The sequence below is a fragment of the Nicotiana attenuata genome, unplaced genomic scaffold (assembly GCF_001879085.1).
Source record: "Nicotiana attenuata strain UT unplaced genomic scaffold, NIATTr2, whole genome shotgun sequence".
NCBI classification, from domain to species: Eukaryota; Viridiplantae; Streptophyta; class Magnoliopsida; order Solanales; family Solanaceae; genus Nicotiana; species Nicotiana attenuata.
This window is the reverse complement of record NW_017670270.1, coordinates 612,347-627,799: the sequence shown is the minus strand read 5'-3', so window position 1 is coordinate 627,799 and position 15,453 is coordinate 612,347. Positions and strand designations below refer to the sequence as shown.

At 35.9% G+C, this 15,453-nt stretch overlaps 1 protein-coding gene across 2 annotated transcripts; it reads right to left on the bottom strand.

Annotated features, from left to right (window-relative positions):
* Positions 1–842: 842 nt before the first annotated feature.
* Positions 843–8,108, bottom strand: LOC109237040 (fatty-acid-binding protein 2). Of its 2 annotated transcripts, XM_019403284.1 has the most exons (12): positions 7,809–8,108; positions 7,520–7,558; positions 6,412–7,001; positions 5,990–6,212; positions 4,010–4,085; positions 3,816–3,918; positions 2,588–2,656; positions 2,068–2,104; positions 1,885–1,959; positions 1,751–1,802; positions 1,591–1,635; positions 843–1,433 (listed from the first exon to the last, which is right to left on the bottom strand). In XM_019403284.1, exons 3-12 carry the CDS (start codon positions 6,915–6,917, stop codon positions 1,336–1,338), a joined length of 1,284 nt encoding a protein of 427 aa, XP_019258829.1. In that variant the 5' UTR covers positions 6,918–7,001; positions 7,520–7,558; positions 7,809–8,108; the 3' UTR covers positions 843–1,335. The 2 variants fall into 2 exon arrangements, with proteins under 2 accessions (XP_019258829.1, XP_019258828.1); XM_019403283.1 differs by lacking the exon at positions 7,520–7,558.
* Between the last annotated feature and the right edge of the window lie 7,345 nt (positions 8,109–15,453).

Here is a 15,453-nt window from a genome sequence, read left to right as displayed (position 1 = left end):
GTTTTAGTGCAACCAACCATACAAAGCTTATTATCCCTATATACAACAACAACAAACCCAGTATAATCCCACATGTCGAGTCTTGGGAGGGTAGTGTGTACGCAGTCCTTACCCCTACCTTATGAAGATAGAGAGGTTGTTTCCGGTAGACCCTCGGCTTAAGGAACAATGAAACTAAAGCAACAAACAATTGCGACAACAAGATAACAGGGTAATGGAAGCGAATAACACAACATGTACTAATGTACAAATTATACTAAAAACTACAAAAACATGTGCAAAATTTTAAGAAACTTCCATAATGAACTTCTACTCAGTTAATTATACTAAAAACTACAAAAACATGTGCAAGAAGTAAAAGCATAGTCCATAGAACTTCCATGCCCAAGAACATTTATACAAGTCTAGCTAGTTGTGATAACAGTTAGATGGTCATTTTTGCAAAAATCTGCATATGTCATGTCTATCTTCAAGGTTTTCATTGAGATCGGGGCCATATCCAAAAAGCTCATCAGGATTTGGTGAGTTCTTTTTGTTCCATAAACAAAGCTTATGGGAAAAGCAACCACTTTCTTTTTCTGGAGACATACTTGTGACACAAGAACAAGCACAGGAGGCTTGTTCCCAAAGCACATAAAATCATGTATTTAAGCGCGCAAACTCAACTTTTGAAAAATTTCAAACAAACGGCGCCTCAGTTTTTCAATTTGTGGAAAAAGAAAAAGAAAATCAAGTTACTACTCGAAACCAAGATGTATGTAAGAACCTTTAAATGCCAAGAAGTGGAGGAAATTATAAGTTGTTTTGAAGCATGAAAAGAGCCTACTATTAGAAATAGAAGATTGACAACTTTAAATAGCAGATTGTTGCATTGGCACCCAGAGTCCACAGATACATCATACATTAACCAAAGGAAACCAATATTATACAGAATAGGAGAGAAGCTTAATAGACAAAATGCAGAACAAGCTCTCTCTCTATAAGTTCACATACTATATCTTACAAGCTAAATTTACAACAGTTGGCAGAGACAGCTCTATTATGGCTGCACTCCAACAAGGCTACAAATAATCTTGTGTTCTAACTAATTCTCAAAGAAAGAATTTTAAATATAAGAACCCTGCCTAAAATAAAAGGGTTCTGCATATATAAACCTAACAATCATTTATTCTCCATTTCCTCGTGAAATTTTCCTTCATTTTGACATTTATGCCCTAATAATTGGAACGCTATGCTTCCCTAATAACTGCATCATAAAGTCAAATACCTCGAGAACTCTAAGCCATTAGCAGCAAATAAGCTCTTGTGGGAGAAGAAAGATAAGACCGCGTCTTTTTAACACCCCCTTAAGATACTTGCGACATTTTTTCCAATCTCTTCTTTTGATTCCTCACATATAGGAACATCGCCAATGTACATATCAAAAAATGCCCCTGAAAAAGCAAGAATAACAAGCGTCAATCTCACTGCCTTTTCCCGTCCATTTTCTTCATTTTATCCTTCTAGTTAGTTCCAAGAATCAATATCTTGCCACTTTGTGCAGTATATCCACCACTGCCAAGAAATAAATTAAGATGACGGTTCACTTACTACACAATTCTCTACTCTGAACTGCTCCGATATTGTTTCCTCCGACTGCAAAGAACAGCAGCCTTATAGTCAGAAACACAAGACTGTTTGCCTAATTCCCTTATCAAAAAGAATAAGCAAGTATCAGAGAGTTTGTCTTCTTAGATATCAGTGCACTTACTCTCAGTAATTAGATGTCCATCAGCTGTTCGTCGAAAATTGATTGTTGTACCCTGAAATTTTCAAGTCATGAATAATAGATGAAGAGGCAACACTAGAATAAATGGAAGGTGGGGAGATTATAGCGCAGCTTACTGCTTGTATATGAATATCTTGCGAGAACATGGAACCAAATGTTTCTAGACAGCGATAATCTGTATCAGGATTTGTCTGTACAGTGAAACAAAGAATGTTAGTATCAAGGCGTTTTTTCTTCTCTAGCAGCAAGTAAATGTTTAGGACAAAGAACTTTGTGCAGAAGACGCTTGTTGTACTAACCTTCACCAACCGAGCTCGAAGAGATTTCTCAAAGACGCTGCAGAAAGAGGCAATTGAAAACAGAGTTGAGAATGAGTATAATAATGGCAATGATGAAGACTTCCATGCGTTAGGAAATGTCCGTCATGAGACACTTGTAATTAAGTTGGAATGCTTCTAGAGACGGATCCAGGATTTAAACTCTATGGATTCAGCCTTTAAGGTTCTTATCATTGAACTCGTTGTACTTCTAACATTATGGGTTCATATATACTGTTTGTTGCAATTTTAGTGAAGCAAAGAAGGCTTCTAGAAACCGATTCAACAGGATGAGGTCACAAGTGACAACCTAAAAGTTATCAATTTTTCAATATCAAGAAGTGGGAAGTAGTCATATTCAACTAATTAGTCAATAATATTGAAAAGAATTCAAGAAACAGTGAACTAATTGATTTTGAATAACAAGTGTGAGACAGAGCAATGTTTAATGTTAAACAATGGGGGTAAAGCTTTTCAAAATCTGAAAAGGAATTCAACATACTCTCGGACTGTGTTGATTTTGATTCCATTGCAGCTAACAACAAGCCTAACAGTCATGCTAATATCTTCCCTGCAGCACAGCCAACAAAATTGGTGTGAGGAAACAATAGCAAATAGCACAAACTCTAATCATTCCATAAACAGAATGGCATATGCAACTGTGCAAGTAAAGCCATACAAAGATTAGGTGTAAAGGCGGTAATAAACAAATGTACCATACAATACCATTTGTGGGGGGAAAATCCAACACCTTTCAACTTGACACACTTAACCACTTGCAGTCACACATTTGGAAGTAAAATCAAAGCACATTTACAGCAGAAAGGTTTTCTTCAGTAAGGTTCCCAACAGCAAATAAATATTCAGGATAGTGTTAGATCACATAATTGGCTACTGTTCTATAATTGGTGGGAGTAGCAAAATAACGACGACAATTACAGTCTAATCATTGATGGGCAGAGATATGATCATTACCCATGAAGTCACCAGTTTCACAGTTTATACTAGTAAAAGGTTTCTGGTGAAAGCAAGAGACAGGAGAAACTTAGATGAAAAGGAGGAACAGAAAAACAAGAGAGGAAAAGCTACATAAATGGCAACGGATGCACAATGCCAGGTGATTCCTTCCTATATTCCCAAGCCTTGGTAGACAGAGTTACCCGGTATCTGTGCCGGTGGGAGGTAGCAGGTAGCCCGTTGAATTAGTCGATGTGCATGCAAGCTGGCCTAGACACAACGGTTATGTGGGGAAAAAAAGGAAGGAAAAAAAAGGCTATATTAATGGCATAGGATAAAAATGGGTTTCAGAAAAGGTGTGAGAACATGGACTATCAAAACAGCAAAAGAAATGACGCGAAAGGAGCTGGGTTAGTTCTCAAATGAGTAGAATTGAGGGCCCAGTACAATATGCTTAATAGCTGCATCTTACCAGCACAGGAAAAGAAAATACATCACATGGAAATATGGACAATCAATTACTACAGTAGGATCTGAAAATCCAAACTTCAAAACAAGCAATGTAGCTTCACAAATTAATTATCAGAAAGAATGTGCAAACTTGAGCATTAACCAATTTTAAAATTATCTTCAGAGACAAAATAACACCTCATTAAAGTTGTGCCAGATTTCACAATGAAATGTCAGGACCATGGCAAAAGTTAAGGAAAATATGTCCAGAAGATCACGTATTTAACTCCAAAGGCATTGGAATGCGAGCGATAAAAGAAAACCTGAGAAGATCCCGATAAAAGTCTTGCTGTTTGTTCAGTTCACAAAAAGGAACTGAGGCATATTTCCAGCCCAACTTCTGGCAGACATCAAAAGGATGGACATCTATACAAAATAAACGATAGTTAAGCTCTGCAGACAGAACTTTCGAACTTGATAAGACCTTAGGGCAGTCTAGAGAAGAGCTGGAACTTACAGAAGCCAAATGCATAAACCTTCAGAGATTTAATTCTGATAATTTTCATTATTCTGGATCCAGTCCCAACAAGGACCTGAAATACAAGCAGAAATCAATTCAAACTTTTGTTGACTACAGGAAACCTACAAATACTAGGAGATAAATTCATAACTGCAGTATCAAAACTGTCTAAAAAAATTATGCTCAGATTAAGATTTGTCAGATCGTACGGGAAACGGAAAAACTGGTGAGAGGATTCAAGATTACATTTTCTCAGAACACTGCTAGGATCTTACAATCAAATAATATCATAGCATTAAGTATTGGAAATGTCATGCAAGATCCTATACAATGTCTACTTTTATAGCTTTAACTTCTCACTAATATCTATGAAAATAGTGAATAGAGCAAAAGGACTTTATCATCCAGAAACAAGGAAGTGGAACTAAGATGATGGTGAAAATTAACTTTTTCCCTTAAAATTATGATACTGAAGGAGAAAAGCGAAGCAGTAACTGTTCACCATCCAGGCATAGCTGAAGAAAACACCAAAAGTACCAAATTCACTTTAATTGCTTTTGTCATATTTTTCTTCTTACACTGCGTTTTTCTTATTCTTTTCCAAGTTCAGGTTTCGGGATAGTTGTGGCTCTTTCTAATATATCCCCCACCAAAATGACTAACATTGAGCGTACGCAAGTAATCAAAGAATTGTTAACTGTCTTTTTTTCTTTCTTTTCTGAGAAAAGAATAGTTAACTGCTTTTCCAAGGTTACAGGTCTAACCAAACTGTTGAATATAGTAATGTTCTCACTAGGGGTGTTCATAAAAACCCGAAAAATCGAACCAAACCGAAAACCAAACCAAACCGACCAAAAAAACCGATACTTTTTGGTTTGGTTTGGTTTTGGGTTTGAATTTTAAAAATAGATCAAATTTGGTTTGGTTTTGGTTTTAATCAGAAAAAAACCGAACCAAACCGACTATAGGAGTAACTATTTCAAATTTATTATTACACCTATATATATGTATATTTTTATATAAAGTTTCAAAAATTTAATGGTAAATGTTAATAGTTTGCACTTTTAGTATAGTTCTTTACCTTTATATTCTAGTTTGATTGGTAGTTTTCTTTTGTTAAGTGTAAGAATCCATTTCATGTTAAAAATAATATATTTTTAATTGAGTCCTTAAATTATTCATCACTATTTGATTCAATTATCATCAATATAACTTGGTAAATAATAGATTTCTCAAAGGGCAATTGATTAGATTGTGTTACGTTGAAAATGTGGTCTCCAGAATATGTGTTTGGTAGTGTATGTCTTATATTTAAGAAAAAACCGACAAATAACCGAAAAAACCGAAAACCGACATAAACCGAATCGAGAAAAAACCGACTTAATTGGTTTGGTTTGGTTCTAATATTTGAAAAAACCGACTTACTTGGTTTGGTTTCTTTTTAGGGAAAAACCGATCCAAACCGAACCATGAACACCCCTAGTTCTCACTGTTATATTCATAATGTGTGGTATTGTATGTTTCCACATTGCAAAGTTGAAATATATTGCCCTTTCCCTGTTCTTCTGTGAGTGTCTATTCTTTTCTGTACGTCTTCTCTTACTTAGATGGCTAGAGAAGATTGAAGCCTAAAATCAAACAGTCATAACAAAATGAACACGTTTTCATCAGTCTGGTGACAAACCAGATTTCAGTCTCATTAAATTGGCCATTAATTAACAAGATTCAGGAACCACACAATTCAGTTAACAAAACCAAATAGCAAGTCAAAAAACCAAACTGTTTAATTGGAAAGCCCATTTAAGCTGGGATAGCAATATAGAGGGGTTATGGTCAAAGTGGTGCATTTTCAGCTGAACAACCGAAATAATTGCCAGGATAATGACCCAAACAAGTATGAAGAGCTAAATCGAAAAACCACATAGTATCACAAGAAAAAACAAATCAATCGAATACCAATACTTCATATTTGTTTACCTCTGATGTGAAACTGGAATTTTTCTCCCCAGCTATTAGGTTGTCCAAGATAGTAGGAAATTCAATACCCGTTATGGGCTCAACTGCATGTCTAGACCAATCTAAATTCTGGAAAAATGAATTATCACATCCCCGGTGTTCAACCTCACAGGGCCGTTGATCCTCCCCGCTCTGTGTTTCCATAGCACCGCCATCCAGCTGGACAGCTAGCACATCCCCGGAGCTGATTATCATTCATTTGGCCAAAAGCAATTATAAGAACTTCAGTGCAACGTAGTAGTCAAAACATAAAAAGGATTCTTTTTTTTTCTTTTTCTTTTTCTTTCTGTGAAGGTAATATATATGGCTTTTAACAGAGCCTTCCCGTGAGAGACTCAAGTTAAATAACTTCATCATGAAATTTATTGAGAAGAAAAGCTTACAAATTGTCAAATGGAGGTACTAAAGCAGCAGCTAGTGAGAGCAAAGGAATTGACTGAAGATGTTCGGCTTCTTTGCAAAGTTGCTTCAATGTGAACTTTGAAATCTTACTAAATATCACAGGGATGGTAATTTTCCCTTGGCATCTTGATTGCCAGAAAAGTTCCATGAAATTATGTCTATTTGAAGCTGTTTGTTGTGCTAGAATTGACATTCTAGACCTGGTGGTTCTTGAACCTTGATGATTGCCTGATATTCGGTTATTAACTCTAGAGTTTGATCCACTGACAAACCAGACTAGCAGCGCACCAGCATATTTTGAAAAGCATTTGAAAGCTTCTTGAAGTGCCTGACTCCCAGGCGCACATAAGTTTCTAGAACCATCAACAATCAATGAAATATGGGAGAGAAAATCCGCTCCAAAACCATATGGCATGAGAGGATCAATGGGGAACATTTGCGATGAACCCCCATTACCATCCATGGAAAATGACAAATTGTTCCGCATTTTTAGTGCTCCCTCGATCAGCTCCGACAAGGGTCTTGTAGCCCCCAATCACTACCGAATGTAGACAGATACAGGCAGAATCACCTGCTCAAGTATTGATTCAAGTTAGAAAACATTGGTCCACACAGAATAAATTAAAAGAACAACGCAAATAGCAAAATGCACCAGGCAAACTAGGACAAACAGCATTAGCTGGCATCCACACCATACTATAGAAACATGTGGCTTCATAAACCATATAAACAAGATTCAGACAAGTAATACAAAGTAGTTAAAGTAAACTCTGTTTCCAGCAAATCATTCACATGAAATAAAATTAACTAAGACACCACCACACCAGAAGAATCTGCCCAAGAAATAATTCAAGTAGAAAAGGTGAAATATCATCAAATATGTACTAGGTGAAGAGATCCAGAGTTTAAACAAACGTTAACATAGAACCTTATAGCAATTACAATATATATATATATATATATATATATATATATATNTATATATATATAAAAGGTTTTTTTCATGAAAAAGGCAAATTCTTGGAGGAGCTACATACAATAAATAAGGAAATTAAGAGGCATTATAAGCTGGTGGGAGGTAAGAGGTACCGAAGGAATAGTCGAGGTGCGCACAAACTGGCCCGGACACTACCATCATAAACAAAAGATCCATTACAAATGAAAATAACATAAAGATTGCAACTTTAACCACCAAAAATTCTAACAAATTATCAAAAAAGGAAAAAAAAACTAAAATAGCATCAATACATTCAGCAAAACCAATTTTCACCCCAAGTTAAATCATAACAATAGGTACTAATTTCCAGCTCTTGTAATCAAAGGCAGAAATCAAACATGATCAATGAACAAAAACATATAAAATTACAAAAGAACTAACCTGAAAGGAGCAAACAGAAAGCTGGAAAATGGGGTAGATCAAGAGAATTAGATACTGAGAATGCTTTTCCACAAAGATTGAAAATGCATGCAAAAGTACATTAGGGTTTTTGATATGAAAAAAATTGAAAGGGACTAGTAAAGGAAAGAATATGCTTTATGGTTCTGGTAACGAAACGGAAAAAAAAGGTGTCTTTTTTCGATTTTCCTATTCCTTTTTATTTTTCTTGTAAATAAAGTATCCTTTTTCTGATTTCTTTTTCTGTTTGTTCCACCTGGGGTTTTCTTCATTTTTTTGTATTCCATTTGTTAGAAATTTATAATTGAGGGAGAGAGAGGGTGGGGGGGGGGGGGGGTGGAATTATAGAAAAATAATCAAAGACCGCTACTTGGATTACAGGCGAAAGTGACTCTTGTTCAACGCTGAATTGTTTGGCTGTCTACAGTTGATGTTCAAGATTCAATGTTTCGTCTTTCCTACCTAAGATTTGTGTTCATATTCATTGCCTATTGGATTTTAGTTTATGTCCAGCATATCCCTTCTTAATTCTCCTATTCTAAGTATTTTAGTCCCTACCAGTTGTTTTTTTCAATATTAAGATATAATTATGACTAGCATCGTGATTAATCTTAGAAGTATTAACTCAAATAGTCGTTCACCCAACCGCTTAAACTAAAATGAGTCAGTAGGGGTATAATATATGCATAATTTATGTTTGTATGTATATAGTTATGCATATCAATGTATAATTTATATATATGGCTAAAAAACAAAATAATGAATATGACTGGCTATTTGAGCAAAGTTTCAACTTACCATAAAGTTGCTAAACACACCGAGATTGCATGTCCAATAGGCGGGGGCCGAGCTAGAAGTCCGAATACAGTTCGGTCAAATCCAGTGGTTTTTACTCAAACAATATGTTTATGTTAAAAAAATTATTAAAAGTGTACAAATATTATAAATTTTGAACTCAATTATTAATACTTGAGATTAGTGTTCTAAAATTCAGAACACATAAAGTTAAACTCATGGCTCCGCCTCTACCAATAAGTTAAAGTTTATATGTCTAATGTCTCTCTAATAAGGTATTTTCTCTTTAAATATTTTACCTTTTCGATTGTTTGCTTTACAAGTTTAACAAATCACATTCACGCTTTGAATTTTTGGATTGTTTGCTGATGATAGGCTATAATTACGTATTTTAGTCGCTTATTACACTCAAATTTACTGCACTTTGATTGAGTTTGAGCTTTAATCGCTAGTGTATTGCACTAATTGTGTGTTTTATGCTTTGTAGGAGTGATTCCGAGCTATGTAGAGGTTATGGAATGAATTCAAGAGATTTGGAGCTTTGAAGTCTGAGTAAAAGCTCAAGGAATTAAGCCGGGATCGTGTTTGGGGATCAACGGATGATAGTTAAGAACGAACGACGAATCGAATAGGCATATTGAGTACTGTCTAGTAAAATGCACAAAACTTTTCTCTCACAACTCTATTTGGGCTCCACAATATGTGGTTGGAAAGCTAAGTCAAAGGGCTACAGCTTTCATGTTTTACATTTTTCCAAATTCCAAACAGAACAAGGTGAAAAGTGTGCGTCAAGTGCGCGTCCGCGCTCATACCGCGCTCAGGGAGGCAGAATCAAAGTGGATATGCGCGGTCCAAGCGCGGCCGCTCAAGTCCTTCCTGGGAAAAGTGTCATTTTTCGCATTGGAGAAGGTATAATTGTTTGGGCCCGACCCTACTTGGTACATATACATGGAAAAACAGCATTTTGAGAGATTGACAGATTTGAGAGACAGATTCGACCTGAGGAGCAAGGCGAGGAATTCTTCTACGAGTTTTTCCTTCCTCTTCCTATTTTTCATTGTTGGTTATGACTTTTAGTATTGTAGTTTTACATACTATTATGAATAGCTAATTTGTTATCTAGGGTTTTGTTGGAACCTTTTGAAGGATAAATTCTTGTTATGTTTTTATATAACTAAGCCGTAGTATATTCTCTATTTGTTCAAATATATTATTCTTGTGGTTGATTGAAGGGCCCTCAATTATCTGTGCCTATTTAGTATATATTACTCGGGAGAGAGTGCATATTTAGGTAGTTGTTGAACAACATCACTCCCGACGTATGTGAAGAATCAATAACTAAGGGTTTAAATGTGGGATTAGGGATAACGAAACCTTAGGTGCGATCTAAGTGAGTTGTAATTAAAGCCAGCTAGCATAACTCGGGAGAGTATGTCTAGTAAATTGTCGTAATTACTCGGGAGAGAATTACAACACGCAGATCGCTCATGATCGGTAGAGAATACTTAGGCGAAATTATATAAGACATAGCGGGAAGGATTCTGACAATTGGGGATATCATAACTCTAGACCTCCTTAATCTTTTCTCCAACCTGTAGTATCTTTAGTGTTAATTTATTATTTTAATTTGTTAGTTAGTTAGTTAAACATAAGAATCTTAATATCTATAAGTTAGGAATTGTTCAAGCTTGTATTCTTGGTGATAGTGAACAATTGTAGCTAAGCCTTAGTTCTCTGTAGGATTCGACTCCGGACTTGTAAACCGGATTATATTTGCAACGACCGCTTTGTCCTTTTTATAAGTCATAGCTGGGCGTGATCAAATTTTGGCGTTGTTGCCGGGGAACTAATGGTGTAGCTGTAGGTGTACATATTTCTAGGTTGCAAGTTTGAACTATTATTTTTGTTTTCGTGGTTTTGATTATTTATTTATTTTTAATTTTTTTATTTTTGATCTGAGAGACATGGCATTTTTGAATTATGAGAGTTTTGATGTTGGTAATTCTACTTTTGATTCTCGTTATGCATATTGTGGAGGAAACCACGCAGGGCAAAATTATCAAAATATTTCCGAGAGGGAGTTATGTGCACCAACTCAATCTTATGTGTGGAATGTGTGTGATATGTGTGGTGGTCAAGATGGTCACTTTCATGGTTGTGCTTATATTTCTTATCTTCCCCCAACCCCTTACTTTGATTGTTCTTCTTTTTCTTGTGAAGTTAATAGGAACAAAGAACCCAGGTATGAGGACCTGAAAGAGATCGTGGATTTGCTAAAGTGCCTTATGGAACAATATGATGAGATACAACTGCGGGTACAAAGGCAAGGGGAAACTATTCATAACTTGGAGGCTCAAGCGAATAAATTAATTGAACCTTGTAAAGCGCAACAAGTTAACATTGTGGATAGTAGCCAATATAAGCATGAATTGGTTGCAGAAGTTGCCATTATACTGGAGGATTTAAAAAATACGAGGATGAGCTAGAGGAGAAGGCCAGAGTAGAACACCAACAATCAATCGAACTAGATTTTGAGGATACCGATGTCGTAGAAGAAATACTAGAGTCAACCAAGGATATTGATGATACATATTTAGTTGACTCTAGTATCATCAGTGTTAAGGATGTTGACAATCCCAATGTTTGTGTAATTGAGTGCATTGGTCCACACTCCAAGCATTTTTCCACATTGTGTATGGATGATGATATGAACATAGAGTCGTCCGAGCTACTTGAGGAGTCAAGGAGTAAGGAACAAGATGCCTACATTCTGGAATTCTTCGTGCTAGAAAGTCGGGAATACACATCTCATCCAAAGGCCAAGAAGTGCAGAATACTATATTATTTTATTGGGCTAGTCAGATTCGTTCTACCACTCCAGGAGCATGATCACAAAGCAGAATCAAAACTTGGGGTCCAATTCATAAGTTTGAAGTGGAGGCAGAAAATGATTCACGTCGTGCCGTGACATTAAATCAAGCGCTTGTCGGGAGGCAACCCAACTTTACTGCTTTCTTTGTTTTTTTTTATTATTTTTTTTATTATATTATTTTTGTAGTGTTGATTTTTGATTTTCTAGGAGCATGGAAAGCAAAGCTATTGGAAGGATGCAACAACAAACCAGATGGTTGGAACAAAGTGTGAGGTACCCGCACGAAGGACCAGGCCTGGGAGAAGTCTGAGTACCCCATGAGATGCTAGTGCTTCGGCCTTTGGCCTACCAAGGAGTCTCTTTTACCCTCTTGTATGTATGGGTGTGCATTGAGGACAATGCACAATTTTAAGTGTGGGGTGAGGAGATTGTCTGGGTGACTTTCTATGCAATTTTAGTTATGTTAGTTTAATTGAATATTTTTTTTAAATAGAAAATATTGAAATTTTCCCGACGATGGATCTATTAGACAATTTTCTTGAAGGATTTATGTCTAAAGAAAAAATAAACAAATTTTTTGTTTGTTTGTTAGGTAGTGTAGCTATTTCCCTTTGGTTTTTCTTTGTGCCACGGTTCTTTTCCAAGGGCTTTATTTGAACCGGGTGTAGTTAGTATTTTTTTTAGGAATAGGAGTCATTGTGTTGTGTTTTGAAATCAAGCAATATCTCTTGACTTTGTTATGCCTTAAGAATAGTGAGTACTTTGGTTGTGACGCTTAGGCTCAGTTTTTGACTCTTGTATAAGTACCTTAAATTGTATGTTCTTAACTTTGCTTAACTGCTTTGACTAGAGTGTCTTGATGATCCAATCTTGAGTGAGTCATGTGCCATGTGCGTGCGGGGGTTGTTGTATTCTGTGCATTGAATTTAATGCCTAGAACTTGCCCCGTGTGTTTACAGAGCGAAATAGTAGTTTTGTTCAGTCTTGGAAATGATATAGGCGTTTCTTTGTTGAGCCAGATATGTATATTTTACCCGTCTAATTATTGTGTATCGTAGTTAACCCCTTTGATCCTATAATCCTTTTTCTTTGGCAACCACATTACAAGCCTTAACCAATTATTTGAATTAACCATCTATTTGAACCTTTTCAGCTCTCATGAGCACTTGAATTATTATGAAATGGGTAAAAGTTAAAGTGTGGGTTGGTTGGTGTGGCTTTTGAGTGAAACTAATGAAATAAGGAGAAAGGTGCACTATTATGAAAAAGGTAAGAGCCACACGAATAAAAAAATGAAAAAAAAGGAAAAAAAAGTTGTATTGTTGTGGAAAAAAAATTCCTTGATAAGTGGTGACTCTTGATGTAATTGTGCTTAAAGAAATATGGGGCAAAATACATTGATGTGAAGGAGGAGTTTGGTTTGACATAAGTATGGGATTTGAATGTTAAAGTATATGTATTAAAGTGCTTAGGGAGGTGTAATCACTCTTATATCCAAATGTATCCTACCCGTCCCGCAGCCTACATTACAACCAAATAAAATTCTACTTGATCCTAGACTGAATAAGCTCGATTAGTAGAGTAGTACACTATGGGCAAGCCTATGGTGCATCTTTTGTGGCATATGAATGTTATTTCTGAGAGTGAGTGAATTCTTTCTATCTTGAGTTCCTATGTGTTCTTAAATTTTATTGTGTGGAACTACTCTCGTTTGTTGTGTGAGGGCACTTGATTTATGGGGAAAGATAATGTCGGTGACCTCTACGTTAGAGTAAGTGAGTGAGTTGTGAATAATGCATGGTACTTGCGAGTCAAATCTTGAGGTGAAGATGTTACACTTTTGTGCTTAGTCTATTTTAAGTATCCTTGGTGTGATGAGTTAGGAGAATTGTTTAAAAAGGTTGTGTCTATATAAAGTGTAGTTTGATTGCTTGAGGACGAGCAATGGTTTAAGTGTGGGGTGTTGATGATAGGCTATAATTACGTATTTTAGTCGCTTATTACACTCAAATTTACTGCACTTTAATTGAGTTTGAACTTTAATCGCTAGTGATTTGAAGTATGAATAAAAGCTAAAGTAATTAAGTCGGGATCGTGTTTGGGGATCAACGGATGATAGTTAAGAACGAACAACGAATCGAATAGGCATATTACGCACTGTCTAGTAAAATACACATAACTTTTCTCTCAGAACCCCACTTAAGCTCCAGAATATGTGGCTGGAAAGCTAACTCAAAGGGCTACAACTTTCATGTTTTAAATTTTTCCAAATTTCCAACAAAACAGGGTGAAAAGTGTGCACCAAGTGCGCGGCCGCGCTCAGGCCGCGCTCGTCAGGCAGAATTAAAGTGGATATGCGCGGTCCAAGTACGGCCGCGCCCGTCCTTCCCCGGGAAAAGTGTACTTTTTCGCATAAGAGAAGGTATAATTATTTGGGCCCGACCCTACTATGTATATATACATGGAAAAACGGTATTTTGAGAGGTTGGACAGATTTGAGACACAGATTCGACCTGTGGAGGTAGAGACACAATAGGAGCAAGGCAGGGAATTCTTCTACGAGTTTTTCCTTCCTCTTCCTATTTTTCTTTGTTGGTTATGACTTTTAGTATTGTAGTTTTACATACTATTATGAATAGCTAATTTGTTGTCTAGGGTTTTGATGGAACCTTTTGAAGGATAAATTCTTGTTATATTTTTATATAACTGAGCCGTAGTATACACTCTATTTGCTCAACTATATTATTCTTGCGGTTGGTTGAAGGGCCTCAATTAGCTGTGCCTATTTAGTATGTATTGCTAGGGAGAGAGTGCATATTTAGGTAGTTGTTGAACAACAGCACTCCCGACGTATGTGAAGATTCAATAACTAAGGGTTTAAAGGTGGGATTAGGGATAACGAAACCTTGGGTGCGATCTAAGTGAGCTGTAACTAAAGCCAGCTAGCGTAACTCGGGAGAGTATGTCTAGTAAATTGTCGTAATTACTCGGGAGAGAATTACAACACGCAGAGCGCTCATGATCGGTAGAGAATACTTAGGCGAAATTATAGAAGACATAGCCGGAATGATTCCGACAATTGGAAAAATTATAACTCTAGACCTCCTTAATCTTTTCTCCAACCTGTAGTATCTTTAGTGTTGATTTGTTAGTTAGTTAGTTAGTTAAACACAAGAATCTTAATATCTATAAGTTAGGAATTGTTCAAGCTTGTATTCTTGGTGATAGTGAACAACTGTAGCTAAGCCTTAGTTCTCTGTGGGATTCGACCCCGGACTTGTAAACCGGATTATATTTGCAACGACCGCTTAGTCCTTTTTATAAGGCGTAATTGGGCGTGATCAATCAAATAAGAAATTGAAAGGGCAAACGGTAAAATAATTAATTAGATACAATTTAACACTCATAATTGTATAGTAATTGAAACAAATCCGTTTCTAATTTGGAATGCTTACTTTTAAATAATAATTAAGTTTCTCTTCCCTTTATTTATGACTCATAATAATGAAAGGAAAAGGATTCTAATAGGTGAGTGATTGTATAAGGAAAAAAGAGAAATAGAGATGCTGGCATTCGAGATATGCCACATCACCTTCCTTATTCCTAGAATTATATAGATATATAGATAGATATATAGATGTCAAATAAGAAATTGAAAGAGACAACTGTAAAATAATAAATTAGATAAAGGAAAAAAATCCAAAAAATCAGGAAACAAGATAAATAGGAGATGCTGGCATTTGAGGTATGACCACATGACCTTCCTCATTCCCAGAATTATATAGATAGATAAATGTCAAATAGGAATTAGAAAGGAAAACGGTAAATAATTAATAGATAAGGGGGAAAAATCCTAAAAAATCAGGAAAAAGATAAATAGAGATAGCTTGGCATTTGAGGTCATGTACACATCACTTACCTCATTCCCAAATTATATACACATATAGATAGATGTCAAAT